Source organism: Balaenoptera borealis, assembly GCF_965194805.1.
Source record: "Balaenoptera borealis genome assembly, chromosome: 3".
NCBI lineage: Eukaryota > Metazoa > Chordata > Mammalia > Artiodactyla > Balaenopteridae > Balaenoptera > Balaenoptera borealis.
The window spans coordinates 74127296-74148259 of NC_138866.1; the positions used below are offsets into that span (position 1 = coordinate 74127296).

Here is a 20964-nt window from a genome sequence, read left to right on the forward strand (position 1 = left end):
GGAGGCACCCAATAAATGTCTGCTGAATGAATGAACACCTGCGGGCTTAGGTTCCACCGCGCTTATTCGTAAGCGTCTCCAAGGACCAGATCGCAAATCGAGTTCAGGCCCGGGTAGAGGTCGAGCTCCCCAACCCCGCTCCGCACTTCTCTCCTCCAACAACCAAGTCTAAACTGATGCCTGCTCAGTGACCGGCCGCGGTGGTTCTCACTGCGGGGCAACTTGACTTGCTCTAATGATCTGGGACAGGCATCTGCCGTTAGCGCCCTCAGCAGAATTAGGACCGAGCGGGTACTGAACCGGGAAAAGCCAGACATTGCCTTAAAGCAGATCCAAATAGTTCATCTTTGAGGACGCTGGTGGACCAAAGAGAACGCTGTCCGCTGAAAAACCTCTTCCCCTCTTCCTCCCACACTATCTTGTTGCTGGAGCAACTGTGGGCGTCACTAACATGACGGCGGAAATAGCGCAAAAAGATACACGTCTCCAGATCACGGACAGACCCGTTGCGCAGGCGCACTAGCTTTCTCTGGCTGTAGTTCTCATTCTGTAGATATATTCTGCGTCTGCGCGTTACTTGTTTCGTGCCTTGGCCGGCCTATACGCCTGCGCAAAGTAGCAAATTGGGGAGGGCGGAGCTGGTTATTAGCGGTGCGCATGCGCCGACACTACATCCGGTGTGGTCGTCGGGTCCGCTAGGAGTGTGGGGTACGCCGGCCGGAATATCGAGCGTGTAGTCATGTCGGCGTCGGTGTTGTCGGTCATCTCGCGGTTCTTAGAAGAGTACTTGAGCTCCACTCCTCAGCGTCTGAAGTTGTTGGACGCGTACCTCCTGTATATACTGCTGACCGGGGCGCTGCAATTCGGTTATTGTCTCCTCGTGGGGACCTTCCCCTTCAACTCTTTCCTCTCGGGCTTCATCTCCTGTGTGGGGAGTTTTATCCTAGCGGGTAATGATTCTATAAGTGATATCAGTTATAATGTGTTACTTTGATGCGTGCTTTTATTCCCACAGTACTCGTCTCTCTATATGAGACCACCGCCTCGTGAAGTTGAGAGAGGAACCTGCATTGCCCTCTTTTTGTGAATGGGGAAATTGAGGCACATTCAGGTTGTCGTGCCTAATACCAAAGAGCCGCCGAGGAGCTGGGATTAAATGTGGAAACACCTTCATGTTGCTGTTCAACCTGGTGGTCCACTTCACTTCATATTGGTCCATGGAAAACTCCCACCTTTCACTTAGCTTTAACACAACTTTGAAGTTGGTAAACTTTTAAAATGGAAAACCCAACTCTGAAGCTGTCATTTCACTATCCTGAACTCAGTTTTCACTCACGTAGGTCTATTTTAGCTTTATTATTCTGATTCCCAGCAAATTTGATACCTTGTAGACTGCCATATTTAACGAGAGCTGACTGTCCCCATATATTTTTGCCAAAATCTGAACTTTCTTGCTCAACAGGGATTCAGTGAATACTGAGTCCAGGCTTGGCCCAGGGAGTGTTGGCCAGTACGGTTTATAGGTGGCTACCACATGAACTTTTCCAGTCATGGTATCACCTGCTGCATAACTTGGAAAATATGCCAAAATTCATGTTTGTTTTTTTTTTCCACGTGTGATCATCAACAGTCACATTGTAAATTGTGTTTTGAATCTCATGCAAGGTATGGTAAAAGCTTTGGGGCTACACCTGGTGTACGTTTCTTGTCCTGAATGAGTTTACAGTGTAATTGGGGCATAGACAAAATACAGCGTTAGAATTGTCTGGAGACTTCATTTACAGTGGAGTCTTAATTACAGCTTAAAGTTAGAAACCTAGAGGATGCTTATTACACATTCAAATTGCTAGTTCAGACTCATGCCAGAGATACTCTGCCTTCTCCTTTGTTTCTCAAGATAAGTCTAAGGACTTAAGGACTAGTTCAGTAAGCCTGGCCTGGAGTTGCAGAGTAAGCCTGTACATCTTTGAATTTTGGCTTAGATGACCAAGACCTGGTTCTCTGTAGCAGCATCCTGGTCTATAGGAGTTTATATGTTACCATCATCAGATATACTACCCTACCCTCTTTGCTCTAGACTCCTCCTTCCTCCTGTAAAATACTGTTCATGACTAAGAATTTTATTAGCCAGACAGGAGAAGGAATCTTTTTATTTTATTTATTTATTTTTTATTTCTTTGGCCACCATATGGCATGTGGGATCTTAGTTCCCTGACCAGGGATTGAACCCGCGGCCCCTGCCTTGGAAGCACGGCATCTTAACCACTGGACCACCAGGGAAGTCCCAGGAGAAGGAATCTTGAGAATGTCTGATTTTGTTTTCCAGGTCTGGAAAGAGTAGGAATAGGGCGGGGCCTAAAAGGTGATTAAAAAAAAAAGCCTTCTCTGTGCTGAAGTCACCCTGGCTTCATAAGCTTCTAGGGTTAAGAATGACTTCTCAGGGCTACGTGGAAGAGTGGTTTGCAGAAGAGTGGATGTGGACTAGAGTTGCAGATTATTGGTGTGATAAAAGTCAGAAGATTTTTTGAGCAGATAATTTTTCCAGTGCCAGGTCTTTTTTTTTTTGAGAATGTTGTGGCTAAAGTTGAATTGGCAGACCCCCTACTCTCCTCCTCAATGAGAAGTTGATGGCCTGTCATTGAAGAGAATGCCTAGTGAAAGGGCACTTTTTTTTTTTTTTTTTTTAGGGCACTTTAATAGTGAGGTCCTTTTGGGGGATTCTGATGTCCATAGGTGTTGGATAATTGGTAATTGGGTCAGGGAAATGAACGTTGCTTTAGGAAAAGAAGGGATTCAAGACAATTCAGAGTTGCTGTGGAAGGGTATCGTTTGCATTTCTTTTGACAGACTTGACCTTACTAAATCCACTGCTGCCATTTGTTAGCTCAGATCCTCAACTGGATACTGTTAGTTTAAAAAATTTTTGGCTGTGTTGGGTCTTTGTTGTGGTGCGTGGGCTTCTCATTGCGGTGGCTTCTCGTTGCGGAGCATGGGCTCTAGGTGCGTGGGCTTTAGTAGTTGTGGCACGCGGGCTCAGTAGTTGTGGCACGCGGGCTTAGTTGCTCTGCGGCATGTGGGATCTTCCCGGACCAGGGCTTGAACCTGTGTCGCCTGCATTGGCAGGCGAATTCTTAACCACTGCGCCACCAGGGAAGCAAGCCCTGGATACTGGTTTTAATGGGAAATTTTAAACTTGGAGTTTATCCTTTGTTCTGGTTGTTGGGAAGGGAAGGCTTGTACTTATTTATAGTGCTGAGGTTTCTAACTTCCCCGAGTTGTGTTTCCTATTGGGAGAGAACGGAGGAGGCCAGTTTGGCTGAGAAAGGGAATTGTAGGCGATTACGTTGAAGGATTAGGTAGTGCTGGATGCTAGAGCTTTGAGTGCCAGGCCAAGGAGTTTTATCCTGTAGGTAATAGGAATGCATCTAAGGATTAAAAAATTAAAAAAAAAAGTTTTAGATTTAAGTAAAGGAGAGACTTAAAATTGGTGTTAATGTGTAGGATGAATTGGAGGGAAAAGTTCTTTAGTCTGGTTCCCTTAATTTCTTTTTTGGCAGTCTGTTCTCTTCCATTCCTTCTGCATGTGTTATGTAGCATATGTTCTTTGGAAATTGATTAGTACATTTTAAACTGATATAGGATGCTATCACATTTTTTAAAAAGCCTGGTGTTATTTGGGCCTGATGAAAATGGTCTGTTTTCGTCTATTCCCTCGTGACTGGGACACTTAACCATGGTTTCAAGGAGACAGAGGTAGAAAATTGCCATTGAGAAGTCTTTTTTTTTTGGATCAACAGTTTACAGTATAGTAGGCTTTAAAAGGACTTCAGAGGTAGAATATTTCTCTTCTTTCAGACAGATTTCATACATCCTCAGCAGCTGACTGTTTATCTTGTGGTTAGATCTCTCTAGAGGAGGACATCTGTCCCTTTTTCAGAGTAGCGTGTCAGTGTTGGCAGCCCTTCTAGTTTCCTTTTTTACCTAACTGAAATCCCTCTTTTTGCTCATTTAAAGTGCTATTTTGGAGGGATGAGTGGAAAACAATAAGACTGTCCTTAAAATAAATCTTTGATCCTGAAATCTGTTTTTAAGTCATTTCACAACTTTGGTCTCTGTTTTCTAATCTATGTGAAATATTTACGGATTAAAAAAAGTAGTTTTGTTCCCCCTAGTTTACAGATCCAAAAACAGTTTGAATCTGAAAGGCAAGGAGGCCTAATTCAGAGTGTTTTCTATCTCACGGGAGATCTTGGGCTGTGTGGACTGGGGTCCAGCATTTCTTTGGAAATTATCTATTAGATTTCTGGGCCCATAACTGTTGTCCAGGAGATTGGAAGTTTGCCAGCCTCATGCCTGACAGTCCTGTTGCTAAACCTCTTTCGTATCCCTTGCTACCTCTTCATCCTCTGTCACTCAGGCTCTCAAATACCTCTTATCTGGACTCCTGTAATCTTCCTTATTGATCTCCCACACTCTCATCTCTCTCCCTCCAGTCCATCTTCCACTGTGTTTGCAGGCTTGATTTGACTTGCAAATCTGATTGTGCTACTCCCCACATAAAATTTGTCTGTACCCAAAGAGAAATTTAAAAACACTTTAATGGCATAGAGGGTCTTTGATAATCTGGTCCCGGCCACATCTCCAGCTTCATCTCGTCTCCGCCTCCTCTGTACTTTATATTCCAGCATTATTGAGTTACTTGTTATTCCCTGAACATGCCGAGATGTCTTAAGCTATTTTACCTTTGTTTGACTGCCCAGAAAATGCCTTTACTTCTCAGCCATCTCAGCTCAAGTGCTGCTTCCGTTTGAACCCTTCCCTGGCTCTTCAGATTTAGGTCTTTCTCCTGTATTCTTGTTTCACTATACTGTAGTGGTGTAGTGCTCTTTTCATCTCTGCATCCTCAGTGCTTAGCACTGTATGTTAAATTGTGAGCATGCCTATAATAAGTTAAGGAATATTGAGCAATTATGTGCCAGGTTCCGTGCCAGGGTACTGAGGATTTAACTGTGGAACACGCAGACATGATCTCTACTCCCACAGAGTTTATAGTCTAGTGGGAGATGCAGACAAGTAAACCTGGATATAGTGCTGTGATGGAGAAGTATTGGTGAGAATAGGAACACAAGTAGGCACTCACCCCTGCCCAGTGGTCCTATAATACTTCCCTGATATGTTTGCTTTTCCAAAATATGCTTCATATTTTCTCTCTTCACTTTCATCTATATTTTCTCTTTTCCTTTATTCTCAGTTGATGATCTTGCTTTATTTTTTTTTTGCTAAAAAAGAAATCCTTTCATCTTCCTACCAAGGAATCATAGCAGCCCACCTACACATGGACCCCGTACTCTTTGACTTATTTCCTGTAATTGTGGATGATATATCCCTTTCCTATCAGAGGTCAGCTTCTTCACTTGTGCAGAGGATCCAGTCTTCTCTTGCTCACTCAGGGACTCAGCTTCTGTAATCATCCCTCCATTCTGCATCATTCATTTCTCTCTACTGGATCATTCCCATCATACATACATGCTCTAATAGCGTCCAGTGAAAAAAATTAATTTGACTTCAGATACCCCTTCAGCTACTATTACATGTCTTTCTGCTCCATCATCACAGAGTTCCTTGAAAGGATAGTTGTCTAGTTGCTGTGTCTGCTTTCTCACCGTCCATTCATTCCTTAACCTACTCTTGGTGGTGGTCTGTCCCCACCACTACAGTGAAACTGCTCTTGCCATCTTGCCAGATCTAATGGCCATGTACCTCACCTTGCCTGAATGCTCAGCAACGTTTAGCACTTAACATCGTTGGCTGCTTCCTTCTGAGTGAGTGAAGTACCTTCTGCTCAAAGCTTTTGCAGCACTACTCTCTCCTGCTTGTTCCTTCTCACCTCACTGGTTTTTCCTTCCTACTGTTTGTGCTAGGTGCTTCTTGGTCTGAGGGCATTGTTCTAGACCTCTTCTCTGTATTTCTTTCCCATAGGTGAATTTAAATAGTGTCTATATAACTACAACTACCACATTTATATTTTCAGTTTTGACCTGTTCCCTGAATTTCAAATTAGTAAGTCCAGTTGCCTACTTGACATCTTCACTTGATGTCTAACACACAACTCCAGATTGAACCTTCCGGCCTAGCCATCTGCCTCTTCGCTGGTCAGTACATGGTGTCAGCTTTGGTTATGTTGTTGAAGCCACAAATTTAGAAGGTTTTTTTTTTTTTTTTTTGGCTGCTCGGCCCGTGGGATCCTAGTTCCCCGACCAGGGATTGAATTGAACCTGGGCCCTCGGCAGTGAAAGCTCAGAGTCCTAACCACTGGACTGCCAGGGAATTCCCTAGAAGGTTTTCTTGATTCCTTGATTTCTCTTATCTCCCACATCCATTACATCAGCAAGCCCTGTCTTCTCCAAAATACAGCCTGTATCTCTTGACTTCTGTCCCTTTTGACTACCATTACCTGAGCTCTTTGGCTCCTGCATGACTCTTTGGCTTCTTGAACTTTGCAAACCATTCTCCGCATTGCAGTTCTACCATCCTTAAAAATTTTAGATCAGATTATTTTACTCATCTGCTCAAAACTTTGGAATATTGCTCCATTGTACTTAGAACTACATCCAGACTCTTTACTGAAGCTTACAAAGCCCCACTGATTTGGCCCTTGTCTCCCTCTTGCCCTTGATCCCTACAGTCTGGTCAGTCTGACCAAGATTGTTCTTGCTATCTGGAATGCTCTGCCCCTAGATCTTTGCATGGTTGACTCCTGTCTTTCAAATTTTGGTCTTAACTAGCACCTTCTTAGAGAAGACTTCTGTGACCCCCAAATAAGAAATAGCTTCCCAGTCACTCTTTTATTACCTTGCTTTTCTTCGTAGCGCATATCACTACCTCATATTTCCTTGTTTAGTTGTTTTCTCATTTATTATGTTTCTCTCCATTAGGGTGTAAGTTCCCTGGGAGCCAGACTCTTGTCTGTCTTGTTCTGTGCCATAGTCCTAGCACCTGGGACAGTGCATGGCGCATAGTAGATGCTCAGTAAATATTTTGCTGACTAAGTGAATATTTAAGGAGATAAATTAGAACTGCTAAAATGGAGCAAGCTGCCTTAGGAGGTAGTACATTTCCGTCTTTGGAAGTGCTCAGGAAGGACTGAAGGATCTTTTGTGGAGGAGCTTTTTGAACAGGTGTTCTTTGCCTTTTTGAGAATTACAAACCGTCCAGAGCCTGTGTTACTGATAGAGGCGGCATATCCCTGCATCTGAGGGATTTGCTGCCTCTGTCAGTAACACAGTCTCTGGATGGTTTGTAATTCTGCACCTGGGGATGACTTATCAGATTCTGGATATGGTGAGTATACTTTAGAACTATTCCTAGCTGATTCATGCAGCCTCCCCTGGCATGCCCATATCCGCCACCTCTTGGGTATTTTGTGCATTAGATGGGGTGTTGGTCTTCAGGACCTTCAGGGTCCTTTGCATCTCTGTGCGATTCTGATTCTTATGTTGTCATTGAAGTAACTTGGGTTACTATGATTATGATAATAATAACACATCAATTCATTTCTTTGTCTACCTTCATGGGGAGCTTCTCTTTCCTTTTGTCCCCTCATATTTCTCGAAGCACTACTCTACTCCCATCTTCCACCCCAATAGCCGCTGTTAATTGTGTTTGGTATCTCTTTCTCCAGATTTTTTCCTAGATTCCAACTAAAATAAATGAGAAAATAGTTATTTTTGTGTGTGTGTGTGTGTGTGTGTGTGTGTGTGTGTGTGTATGTATATATATATATGCAGTTTAAGAGAAATCTGAAAGGGAGTAATATTTTTGGCTTTTTTTCACTTAATATATCTTAGACATCTTTACTGTCAACGTATAGCAAATTAATCTCATTCTTTTGAATAATTGCATGGGATTTTATTGCATGTCTGTAGTGTAATTTATTTAAGTAATCCCCTTGATGTCATTTGGACTGTCTTCACTTTTTTTTTTCAACTTTACGAACATGCTGTTAGAATGCCTTTGTTCTCTAAGATAAATTCTTTACTCAAAAGACATTTAAAATATAATAGATGTTGCCAGTTGCTCTCCCAAATGGGTGAACCAAGCTATACTCACCACAGTGGGATTTTAATTGGTCGCCCTTGCTTCAGCCAGTGTCCTTCATATTTTGAAGGGTTCAGGTGACTGAAAAGATCCGGGGTTTTTCCACACTGTTTGCATGTTTAAGCATAATGAAGACTCTGTTGCCATGGTGATGGACTCTGAAGAAGTAGTCTGGTAGTTTTTTTTTTTTAAATTTGTTTATTTTTTGTTTATTTATTTTTGGCAGCATTGGTTTTTCGTTGTTGCAGGCTTTCTCTAGTTGTGGTGAGCGGGGGCTACTCTTCATTGTGGTGCGCGGGCTTCTCGTTGCAGTGGCTTCTCTTGTTGCAGAGCACGGGCTCTAGGCGCACAGGCTTCAGTAGTTGTAGCACGCGGGCTCAGTAGTTGTGGCTCGCAGGCTCTAGAGCACAGGCTCAGTAGTTGTGGTGCACGAGCTTAGTTGCTCCGTGGCATGTGGGATCTTCCCGGACCGGGGCTCGAACCCATGTCCCCTGCATTGGCAGGTGGATTCTTAACCACTGTGCCACCAGGGAAGCCCAGTCTGGTAGTTTTCTGACCTTTGGGTTAGATCTCAGTCTGTTGCCTTTTCTTGGTTAGTGATGGAATGGATGCTAGCCTGAAGCAAATTTGGGTTAAGTAGTGTAATCATTTGTCACAGGTATAAAGATATTTTGGAAAAGTGTATTCCTAGAGCTTTCTTTTCATGTCAAATGGTGACTGTGGCTATGGTATCAGGTTGGAATCTTCAAGGGTACAGGGTGTGGCAGTGGAGAGTTCTCTGTCAGCGTCATGTAACTTAGATCTCTTGCCTTTTTTGAGACAAGCAGCTGCTAGAACTTTGAGATCAAAGATTATCTACTATTGTGAGGTCCTCATGCATAAGCATCTCTGCTGTCTAATGTACACATTCTGTTGGAAATAATTCACAATTTTATAACTTTTGGTCATTCAGCCTAGCCCCTTTGTTACTGCCTCAACTACATCTTGATCTAGGTATAATTATAAACTTAATTCAGGAGATAAGAGAGTTCTAAAGATATTTTGGTTTTATATCAATATTTTTTTTTTCTAAGTAAGCCTTTGGTTTCTAGCCTAACTCTGAGAAGTCGTATTGTTCCCTTAAACAATTAACAGCATAAAATTTGTGTACAACTTGATGAAATTTTAAATTCACCCTTTTAGCCATCACCAGATTAGGATATAGAACATTATCAGTACCCTAGAGGCCTCTCCTCCTGCCTTCCAAGTCATCTCCTGTGAACGATAAAAACCACTGTCCTGATTTGTATTACTGTAGATTGATTTTGGCCAATTTTAAGCTTTATATAAGTAGAATCATAAAGCATGTATTTTTTGGCATCTGGATTATGTTGCTCATCATATTTGCAGAATTCATCCATGTTGTGAAGTTCTTTTTCATTGCTATATGGTATTCTATTGTATGCATATGCCGTAATTTACCCATTTTACTGTTTTTTTTTTTTTGGCTTGTGGGATCTCAGTTCCCCAACTAGGGATTGAACCCGGGCCCCTGTCAGTGAAAGTGCCGAGTCCTAACCACTGGACCGCCAGGGAATTCTCCCCATTTTACTGTTGATGGACATTAGATTGCTTCCAGTTGGGGGCCATCATGGGTATCATTCCTGTACGTGCCTTTTGATGGACTTATGTGTCATTTCTGCTTTAACAGAATTGTTGGATCAGAGGGTATGTGTGTGTGCATTAGTCATACTTGTTTCATACTTGTTGATAATCACTTTTGTGTTTTTCTTCTTGTACAGTTTGTCTGAGAATACAGATCAACCCACAAAACAAAGCGGATTTCCAAGGCATCTCCCCGGAGCGAGCCTTTGCTGATTTTCTCTTTGCCAGCACCATCCTGCACCTTGTTGTCATGAACTTCGTTGGCTGAATCATTCCCATTTACTTAATTGAGGCGTAGGAGACTAGAAGAATGTAAGTGATGATCTTAGTGCTTGTCACATAGTGTTGGTTTTAGAAACAGAAATCGGAGGGGCTGGTTTTGATCATGGTTGTCAGAGTTCCCATATTGTTGATAAGACGTTTGCAGAATTTTCCATATTGGTCTGCAGAGTATGTGTTAATATCATCATGATTCATCAGTGCTGCTGCTCTTGGTCGTTGCCTTCTCTTCTCACTGTTCTGCAAATCATTAAGGTAACAGAAAATGAGAGTTTGCTTGTAGCTAATACATCAATTTCTGCACCAATAACTCCATGAAAATAACTCTGAGATCTTGGAAGAGACATAAATTGTAAGTTTTGCTTTTAGATTTGCTCTATAATTTTTTTTCTGATTTTGATCTCAGATGACTTCAAATGCCAGGCCATTGTCCCCATAGTACCTAGTATAGTGCTTACACCTGATAGACATCCAGCATATGCCGAATGAATGACGGTGGCTGCTTGCTTATATATGTGCTAAATTAAAAATTAATGGGAAAATTGGATTAGCTTGGGAGAACACTTTAACATATAGGATGAGATGCCATTTGGTCATTTGCCAGTTTTCTTTTTTAGCAATAGAGCTCTTTTTTTTTTTTTTTTTTTAAGTAAACTCATATAGAATCTCAGCAGTGGAGCCGAGTTGTTCTGATTGACAGAAGTTGAAAAGCCCTCTTTGCTTGGGCTCTCCATATGTGGTATGCTCTCCCCTCCATCCTTCCCTCCTAAGCAGAATCCTAAAAGCTCTGAGAAGTACTTGACTCTCTCTCTCTCTCTCTCTCTCTCTCTCTCTGTGTATGTATGTGTGTATATATATATATATATATATATTTTTTTTTTTTTTGGCCACTCTGCACGGCATGCGGGATCCTAGTTCCCTGACCAAGGATGGAACCCATGTCCCCTGCCTTGGAAGTGCGGAGTCTTACCCACTGGACCGCCAGGGAAGTCCCTTGACTCTATCTTAAAACTTATGTTATATATGAGAAAACAGAGGTCCAGAACAATCCACTGGCCTTCCCTGGCCACATAGCTAAGTGGAAGCAGCGTAGCGCCTTAGTCCAATGGTGCTCTTGGCCTAGTGCTCTTTCAGTATCCCGTGTTGCTCACTGATGAATGAATGCGCTCTATTCTTTGCCTTTCTCCTACAAAATTAAATGTTGCTATTACTGGGGTAGAGAAACGAGAACCTTAGGAAACTTACCCTCTTTGGGGGAAGGATATCCCAGGACCAACCTCTTTCTATCACAACTTGGAAAGCTATCATTTTTGTACTAATCAGAAATCTAACACAAGAGGTAGAGCAGCCATGGACAAAGTGAATGCAATAATGTGACAAGGACTTTACTTCAGTTTCTAGCATGAAACAATCAGTTACTTAATATATTGCATAAATCCTTTCCATAGATATTGTCTCAAAAACAGTACTGTTAGTTCAGGTAAGGTTTCATTTTTGGCAGTGGTAAGTTGACAGAGGTGGTTTATATCAGTGAAAGAGGTTGTGAACCACTTCTTTCTACTATCTTAATACAGTTGAACTTTTTGGAGACCCAATCAGGACTTGAGTTGTTCCCCCATGTGCTAGTCAATGGCTTGATCCTGGGAACACAAAGAAAAGTAAAATGTGGCTGCCTTCAAACAGTGAACAGTCTAGAAGGGGAGAAGGGCATGTAAACACAGCAGTTAGAGCCGCACTAAAGACCTGAACAAAGTGCTGTGGCGGTCCAGAGAACGGGGCCGCCGTGCCACCTGGGAGCAGAGGCCGCAGACAGGGTGCCTGACCAATGACAGCTTCTTGAGTACAGCTAGAAAATTCACCCAGCAGCACTGACCTGTGAACATCCTGAGTAACCCCTGGGCTCTGATAGTAACCTTGCTGGAAAGGTCATAAGTCTTCTGATTGCCCTACTCTAAATTTCTAGATGAGTCATATTGTATGCTTTAACAAGGGGACAGAGCAAACAGTTCAAGGATGTTTGTTCTCTAGGATCAGGGAGATACCAAATCATGAAAAATAATTTCCTAGGGCTGTCGTGATTGGAGGAGGACTCTGCAGCAGAGAAGCTAGTATTTCAAAATCATGACAAAAACAGAGACAAAAAAGCAGGCTCAGCAGAAACTGCGTACTGCAGACCCTATCAACGATCTAGGGCCACCTGTTCAGCTGGGAATTATGGGCCCAAGGTATAGCACAATCTTCCAATCCCAGATTGCAGTGTTAAATCATTCTATAGAGAGTATATTCGTAGTGAAATCCTTCTGTGGGGGACTCCCCAGGGGGTTTTTCACAGAGATCATTTGTGAAATGATCACAGTTTGACATATACTGTACTGTCCTGCCCTCAATTTTCAAATATACATTTATTTGCCCTTTTTCTGTGCTTCTAACTCAGTTCTATGTGCAGTGTGCTAAAACACTTTTAAAATGGTTTTCGAGTGAGTTTTCAATATTTATATCAACTCAGAAGGTAGAACAAAACAGATTGAATATTCTCCATATTTGACAAGTATGTTGAGAGTTGGGTATAAAAAGAATAAACATCTATAGCTTACTGCTCTTGTGTGAATTTGGGGGTGACATTTAAAACGAGCAGCTACTGTGAAAAAGCATATCAAAAGAAAATGGCACTGAGTTAAAGAAATTTATTCCAGGAGAAGTAAGGAAGTTAACAGATAGTGAGTGCTCGCTTGGGCCAGGCTTTAAGTCTTATTTTATTTTCAAAACAACCTTATGGGGACAGGCTTGGTAATTCCACTTACAGATGCGAAACTGAGGTTCAAAGAACCTTGCTGGAAATCTTTTAAATCTAGTAATCCAGTCTGATGTCAAAAAATTTTTTTAATATCTATTTTTGCTTAAAGTTGCTTATTATAAAGTATTTGACAATTGCAGAGTTAAAGAAATGTGTTTAAAAAGTTACCACAGGGACTTCCCTGACAGTCCAGTGGTTAGGACTTTGCCTTCCAAGGCAGGGGGTGCTGGTTCGATCCCTGGTCAGGGAGCTAGGATCCCACATGCCTCGCAGCCAAAGAACCAAAACGTAAAACAGAAACAATATTGTAACAAATTCGGTAAAGACTTTAAAAATGGTCCACATCAAAAAAAAAAAAAAAAAAGTTACCACAGTTATTTTTATCACCGTCCTTTCCTTTAATACTTACTTTCTTTGCTTGTATGACAATTAAAAAAATACAGAAAAGTACAGAGAAGAATATAACCAACACCGCTGTGTGTCCACCACCTGGAGTGAACAGGTTTTGAACAGATGAAGCGTTGTAGATTGAGCTGAAGTTCCTTTGAATCCCTCCAGTCCCCATTCCTTCCCTCTGCTGTAAGACTTGACCGTCTTCATGGCACTTTTGTTCAGCTAGGACTATTGTAAAACCTACATCTGTTAACACAGCCTTTTCCAAACTTCAGACTTTTGTGGCCTCCTGAAAACATGTCCAGAGATGGCAGTGTGAGAAACCTGTGGTAAAAGTTAGCTGTTCAGTTGGCAGCACTGGTATAAGTGGCTATTCCAGTGGTCAAGAATAGAGTCATAGGGGCTTTCCTGGTGGTGCAGTGGTTAAGAGTCTGCCTGCCAATGCAGGGGACACTGGTTTGAGCCCTGGTCCGGGAAGATCCCACATGCCGTGGAGCAACTAAGCCCGTGCACCACAACTACTGAGCCTGCACTCTACAGCCTGCGAGCCACAACTACTGAAGCCCGTGCACCACAACTACTGAAGCCTGCACGCCTAGAGCCCGTGTTCCACAACAAGAGAAGCCACCACAATGAGAAGCCCGCGCACTGCAACGAAGAGTAGCCCCCTGCTCGCTGCAACTAGAGAAAGCCCACGTGCAGCAACAAAGACCCAATGAAGCCAAAAATAATAAATAAATAAAATAATAAAAAAAAGAGAAAAGAATAGACTCATAATGTTTTTTAGATTATCATAAAAATGAAAATGCAGGGCTTCCCTGGTGGCGCAGTGGTTGAGAATCTGCCTGCTAATGCAGGGGACACGGGTTCGAGCCCTGGTCTGGGAAGATCCCACATGCCGCGGAGCAACTAGGCCCGTGAGCCACAACTACTGAGCCTGCGCGTCTGGAGTCTGTGCTCTGCAACAACAGAGGCTGCGATAGTGAAGAGGCCCGCGCACTGCGATGAAGAGTGGCCCCCGCTTGCCACAACTAGAGAAAGCCCTCGCACAGAAACGAAGACCCAACACAGCCAAAAATAAATATATAAAAAATAAATAAATAAAAGGTTACTATTAAAAAAAAAAATGAAAATGCAAATAGATAACTAATAAGAACCTGCTGTGTAAAAACAATAAAATAAAATTCAAAAAAAAAATGAAAATGCAGGGCTTCCCTGGTGGCGCAGTGGTTGAGAATCCGCCTGCCAAGGCAGGGGACACGGGTTCGAGCCCTGGTCCAGGAAGATCCCACATGCCATGGAGCAACTAAGCCCGTGCGCCATAGCTACTGAGCCTGCGCTCTAGAGCCCGTGAGCCACAGCTACTGAGCCTGCGTGCCACTACTACTGAAGCCCTTGCGCCTAGAGCTGGTGCTCTGCAACAAGAGAAGCCACCGCAACGAGAAGCCCACGCACTGCAACGAAGAGTAGCCCCCGCTCGCCGCAATTAAAGAAAGCCTGTGTGCAGTGAAGACCTAATGCAGCCAAAACGAAAATAAATAAATCAATTTATTAAAAAAAAAAAAATGAAGATGCAAAAATGAAAAATGCTCCTAGTGAGCTTCTGAGTTGGGAGAATCCATGCACACCTAAAGTGATGATCAGTGTTTGGCACTTAGGTGGCAGTAATCTATTTTGAATGAATGCATTATATAGAAGTTCAGTAGGTTTGAATATTTAAAGATTTACATACTATCTGTAAATATTTCCTGTTTTGTTTTTCCATGTCTCCTTGTGAAATTCTTTTCAGAAAATGTCAGCCTATCTCAGGTGTTCTGAAGGGAAATGAAGAAAAGAGGGACTTAGCTACATTGGGTCACAGCTTGGGAAGGAAAGTTCCTGATGACTGATCCCTCTGGGATCAGAGGGAGAAGTGAACAGGGCTTCAACAAGGGGACAGACCTGAGCTTGGACATATGCTCAGCCTGAGGGCGATTGTTTGCCACCAGGTTGTGCTGAAACCTTGTTAGTGTTGCTTTGTTTTTATGGTGGAGGCTGTTCTCCCACAGGTCTTTAAAAATTCGTAGTGTTTAATCCCGGCTGGAGCGAGGGCGCTACAGGGCTGGGCAGAACATAACTGACAAACAGTACTATTTACAAACAAGCAGTCGCCGTTGGCTTTTTGAATTCATCAGGAAAGTACTGTAGTAATCTAGAAAGTTACCTCTGGAAGGGGATCTAAATGTTATTTCTTAGGCGCTACTGCCACCCGGTGGCTTGTACATTTCATTGCTGAGAGAAGGTACTACAAAGCCCAAGAGAAGCTGAGTTTGGGGGAAGAAACCACAGATACCTTTGTGATAAAACCTAGTTTCTTCCAGTCACAGGAGGGCAGTAGAGGTCCAAGCGGGCCTAGGTGTTGGGTGGGGCTTGCTTTACATTCTGGCCAGAGGTGGGCGGTGTCAGTCAGGCACAAAAGGGCATGCAACCTTTGTCACCTAGGGAAGACCAAGTGCACGGTGACCCAGAGGTTGACCTTTTATTTCCTTTTCTGATCTGTCAGTTCGAGAGCTCCCTTTCCGGTTTCTTGTAGACCTGTTTTTGCTCTCAGCATGACCTCCTGCTGGCAGTCATCTTTAATTTTTTTGGGTGGGGGGGTTAGTTTCCATTTTATTTTCTGTGTGACATTTCACCTTATATTGAATTAGGTTTAGCCACCAGATAAGTTCTCAAAAAGGGAACTACTCTAAATTTGTAGAAAGTATTTTGAGTTAGCATAATCTTTTCTCAACCCCCTTTTTTTTCCTGGTTGGAGGGTGAGATTCTTTACTTATTCTTAAAACCTTGAATCTGCTTATTTTATTTACAAAAAACCCAAATAATTGATGATTCTTGAATTGGTGATTGTGCTCTATTTGGTATTTGGTTCATTTAAAACTACCAAAAAAAAAAAAAAGAGAGAGAAAAAGAAAGAAAGAGAATATCAAGTAGGTTTGTGTGTTTTTTTTTAAATTTGGCCAAGCTTTGCGTTTTTCGGGTTCCTAGTTCCCTGACCAGGGGTGGAACCCGGGCCCCGGCAGTGAAAGTGCTGAGTGCTAACCACTGGACTGCCAGGGAATTCCCATAGATTTCTATTTATGAAGTTCATTCCCTGCCTTAGTTTCTCTAGCCTTGCAGCGCAGATGATTCCGACTGCAAGTCATCCTGCCCTCAGATTGCATAAGACCCTCTTCTTGGGGCCCTCACGGTCCACTGTGCATGCCCCTAACGCTGCACTTACCACCTGGTTATGAAACCATTCATTTTCCTGTCTCTCCCACTGGACTGTTAAATTCCCACAGGGTGTGGACCTCAGAGCTTAGCACAGGGCTAACGGTCACAATGCATGTTTGTCGAATGAGTGTATTAATGAGTAAATCATTTTCAGCTGCAACAAAATGCTGTGTAAAATAGCTGTATCATTGGTGATGCGGATGCTAAGACATGAGGAAAGTGCCGGGGAAGAAAGATGCCAAGGGAACAATTCACACGAGGGACGGTGGAGTGGGGCACGAGCGTGAAGCTAGAAGTCGGAAGACCTGTGTTGTAGACTTTGCTGTGTTGTTAACTAGTTGAATGGAGAAATAAGCTTGTCGTTGAGCCCTCAGTTCCCTATGTGCACAGGGAGGGGATTGGCCGGGATGGTCATCAGGGTCTCTTGCAGCTGTTACAGCCTCTGATTCATAGTATTCACGATAGTCCCATTGTGTTTGAGGAGGATCATGCTGTTTGTGTGGATCCTCAGTTGAGCTTTGCTTTTTATTTTTCTTCTTGCTTTTTACCTTCAGTTGTTGCTTTTTATCCATATTACCAGGTTTTCATCATCCATCAAAAGTGCGATTGTCTGTAACAAAATGCATGGTGTTTGTATAAGGCCTTTTACAAAATTAGACAACATTTATCAAATGTTTTACAGTTGTCACATAACCAGGCTTGCAGGACTCACACTCCACATGCACTTTAAAAAAAAAATAAATTTATTTATTTATTTATTTATTTACTTTTGGCTGAGTTGGGTTTTCTCTAGTTGTGGCGAGCGGGGGCTACTCTTTGTTGCGGTGCGTGGGCTCCAGTAGTTGTGGCTCACGGGCTCTAGAATGCAGGCTCGGTAGTTGTGGCGCACGTGCTTAGTTGCTCGGCGGCATGTGGGATCTTCCCGGACCAGGGCTAGAACCTGTGTCCCCTGCATTGGCAGGCGGATTCTTAACCACTGTGCCACCAGGGAAGTCCCCACATACACTTTTACACACATCAACCCACGTCATCCTCACGGCCCACCCTGTGTTGGAGGTAGACAAATAGCAGTGTTCCCGTTCTGTACATGAGGTAATTAAACCTTGGTGAAATTTAAGTTGACTTGTCCAGCGCCTGGAACTAATAAGTGACTGAGTGGGAACTCGATAACAGATACTTTGACTTCACACTTTTATATTCTTTCCTCTCTATTATGTTCAAAGACTTTTGGATGATGAATATACACATTTTGTTAGAAGGTTTCCATTAACATTATTAAGCTTGCTTCTCTTTTTTTTTTTTTTTTTTAAAGGAACCATTTTGAGATATGTCAGAGCGCACGGTTCTTTTTTTTTTTTTCAATTTTATTCATTTATGGCTGTGTTGGGTCTTCGTTTCTGTGCGAGGGCTTTCTCTAGTTGTGGCAAGCGGGGGCCACTCTTCATCGCGGTGCGCGGGCCTCTCACTATCGCGGCCTCTCTTGTTGCGGAGCACAGGCTCCAGATGCGCAGGCTCAGTAGCTGTGGCTCACGGGCCCAGTTGCTCCGTGGCATGTGGGATCTTCCCAGACCAGGGCTCGAACCCGTGTCCCCTGCATTGGCAGGCAGATTCTCAACCACTGCGCCACCAGGGAAGCCCACTTCTCTTTTTTAAATGGGAAAAACTTAGGAGAGGTTGATAAGAAAGGGTGAAGACAGGCTATCTAAAACGTCTCTGCAAAGTTGGTCATCTTTAGTATGATCTGGAAGAAGTGGAGGAGAATGCAGATCAGGAGACCTGACTTTATCCAGAGAGGGTGACCCTGGGCCGGCGCTGTACAGTAGAACTTTGCATTGTGCAAATCTAAGTCTGCACTGCCAAATATGGTAGCTACTAGCCACATGTAGTTATTGAACATTTGAAATGTGGCTAAGTGAGGCACTGAATTTTTCATTTTATTTAATTTTAACTCAGCTTAAATAGTCACCTGTGGCTAGTGGCTGTGGTGTTGGACAGCACAGCTCTGGACAAATCTGTCAAACTCTCAGGTGATGGTTTCCTCATCTGTAAGATTGAGAGGATTGGACGAGCTGATCTCTACAGCTCCTTTCATTTTCAGATCCATGCCTTCTGAAATTGTAGTGATTCACATTGAGCTCTGAACCTAGAGTTTCTGCAGAATGGTCTTTGATTCACATTTTCTCTAATTTCAGTTTTAATTGAGTGACCAGGATCTAGGATGAGATGGATTTGAAGGAAAATCAGTATTTGAGCATATCTGCTCAGTGCTGGTGTCTGAATAGAGCTGGTGCTGGGAAAGCAGATTCCAAACAGAAATGACCCTGTCTGGCATCATCTTTTGTGTCTCTACAGAGAGTAATTCTTTTTAACAGTTCTTTGTGTTGTGCCTTGCTTTCTCTTAAGATGATGAGAACAGGCTGATCGAATGGCGCTGTCTTTCCTGCTTGGTGAATAGACTGAAGAAGTCATGCTAACTCTTCTCAGTAGGTGTCTTCTACTTTGCATGTCTTGATATCAGGGGAGGAAATTTTATTTGTCAGTTTCTTGAAACCTTTATCCCCTGGTTAACAGTTGAAATCATTCTTCTGAGCTGGTGAATAGTCCAATTTTGTTGAGCTAATATTTCAAAGACTCCTAGAACCTCTGCTTTTAGAGTACTGTCTGGTAGATATATTTTTGCCTTAAAAGAAAGGAGCAGATCTATGTAAATAGGGATTTTCTGAAAACCATTGTCAAAGAGATTTACTCTCATGAGTCATTTTTTGCCTTTTAGTTGGACCAATCCCAGTGTCTTAAATTAAGATGTTTTATTGTCGTAGGATCTCAAAACTTGACTTTTGTACTGAACGAGGATTTCTTTTATAATTCTCATTGTGTCAGGCTCTTCACTGAAGTGGCCCTGTGCTCTATTCCTCTCTCACTTTGGCGGTTAGAACTGATGTGTCGTATTAGTTCATAGTCTGTTGTCAGAGAGTTTGCTTTAAGACATTTGATGGAGTGAATAGGTTAGTTTTAATAGGTGTGTTTGTTCTTATTTGGCACTGTGATCACTTTTGCTCCCTGCTTTTGCTCTTTGTTTTACATATTTCTCATAATTCCACTGATGCAGGAATGTTCTGCAATTATGTAGCATTTCTTTTCATTGTTAGTGGAATAAAAGCAATCTGGCTAGAAGTCTAAGATCTTTCCTCTAAACTCTGATGCTAGAATCTCCAGGTCACCTGAACCAATGCACAAAATAAAGTGGTGCCCTTTCACCTACTGGCGTAGCCCAGCTCTTCTGAAACATAGTGTTTCCCAACCTTTCTCATCTTCGCACATAGAAGATGACAATATTTTTATGGCACACTGCAGGAAAATGGGCTGCTTGTGGCTGGGGACATTGGGGCCCGTAGGGCCAAGGGGTCACCTCTGGCCACACCGTGTTGGAGCACAGCAGGTGGGCAGCCCTCCTAGAGGCGTGAGAAGTGAGAAGGGAAGTCGGTGTTTACGGGGCAGAGCTGGGCTCCACCTCACAGCTTACCGTCAGTCCCATCTGACTGGCAGCTGTGTGGCCTCTTCTCTTGGGGTTACTCTCCACCTCCTTCTTGCCAAAAATAATCTTACTGTTAAGTGAAAACAAAATGATTTCTTCTGTTTTGGTCCTTCGTTAAATCTGAGATTGGGAATCTTTCTCTACTTTCTTTCGAATTCTTCCTTCTTCCACTCCCCCTACCCCACCCCCCAAACTGGAAGTTAGTGCTTTGTAAGCTTTCTAAATCCAGAAAAGCTCTTTAGGCTAAGTTGCAATCCTCTCACCACAAAGAGGGTTTGTGGATCAGAGAGGTCAGAGTGACTTACGTAAAGTCGTGCAGCTAATTAATTGCAGAGGTGGCGTTAGAACCCACGGCTACAGTTCCGAGTGAGTTATGCCTTCGTGTGCTTGGAATTCAGATTTGAGCATTAATTTTTATGGATACCTCTATAAAATGTTCAGTGCAAAAATTTGCTTTATTCTGGTTGTTCTAACCTGCCTTAAATGCTGTCCAGAATTTGGGAACCCCGTAACTGCCTTTGTCTTTACGGGTTTAGAATTTAGATCGAAGAATTCGAGACCCTGTCTGTAGCATATCACAAAACATTTTTAGAAACCTTGAGTATCTCTTCTTACCTTTCTGCTTCTTTCTTAAAGGTTCACTTTTTGATTTCCCCTGGATAAGAAGAGCTCTTGAGATGGCAGTTTGTTGGACACACGGATTTTCTTCAGATTTGTGCTTACTACCGACTGATTTGGGTTGCGGTTGGAGAGCCCAGAGAGTTCCCAGGCTTCCGTGTCAGAACAACTTTGTAATGAGCATTTATTAGCACAGCCTCTGCCTTCCATGAAGTGTAACCTTTTTGCCTTCCAAATTAAAAAGCTCCATGCCACTCCTTCCTCTGCCTCTGGCTCTGTTTTTTGTTTTTATTCTTTATTGGTATGAATGTCCTTTTTTTCCCTTCAATCCGCTGTGCAGAGCGCTTTAGGA

General features: G+C 42.8%; 1 protein-coding gene across 1 annotated transcript; it reads left to right on the forward strand.

The window, feature by feature from the left end:
* The first annotated feature begins 653 nt into the window (after positions 1 to 653).
* DAD1 (defender against cell death 1) lies at positions 654 to 20872 on the forward strand. Its single transcript, XM_082386356.1, has 3 exons — positions 654 to 950; positions 9879 to 10053; positions 20631 to 20872. Exons 1-2 carry the CDS (start codon positions 740 to 742, stop codon positions 10007 to 10009), a joined length of 342 nt encoding a protein of 113 aa, XP_082242482.1. The 5' UTR covers positions 654 to 739; the 3' UTR covers positions 10010 to 10053; positions 20631 to 20872.
* The last annotated feature ends 92 nt before the right edge of the window (positions 20873 to 20964 follow it).

Coding starts and splice junctions, on each gene's coding strand:
- DAD1 (XM_082386356.1), top strand. CDS start 740: ATGTCGGCGTCGGTGTTGTCGGTCATCTCGCGGTTCTTAGAAGAGTAC. Junction 951..9,878: donor GGGGAGTTTTATCCTAGCGG/GTAATGATTCTA, acceptor CTTCTTGTACAG/TTTGTCTGAGAATACAGATC.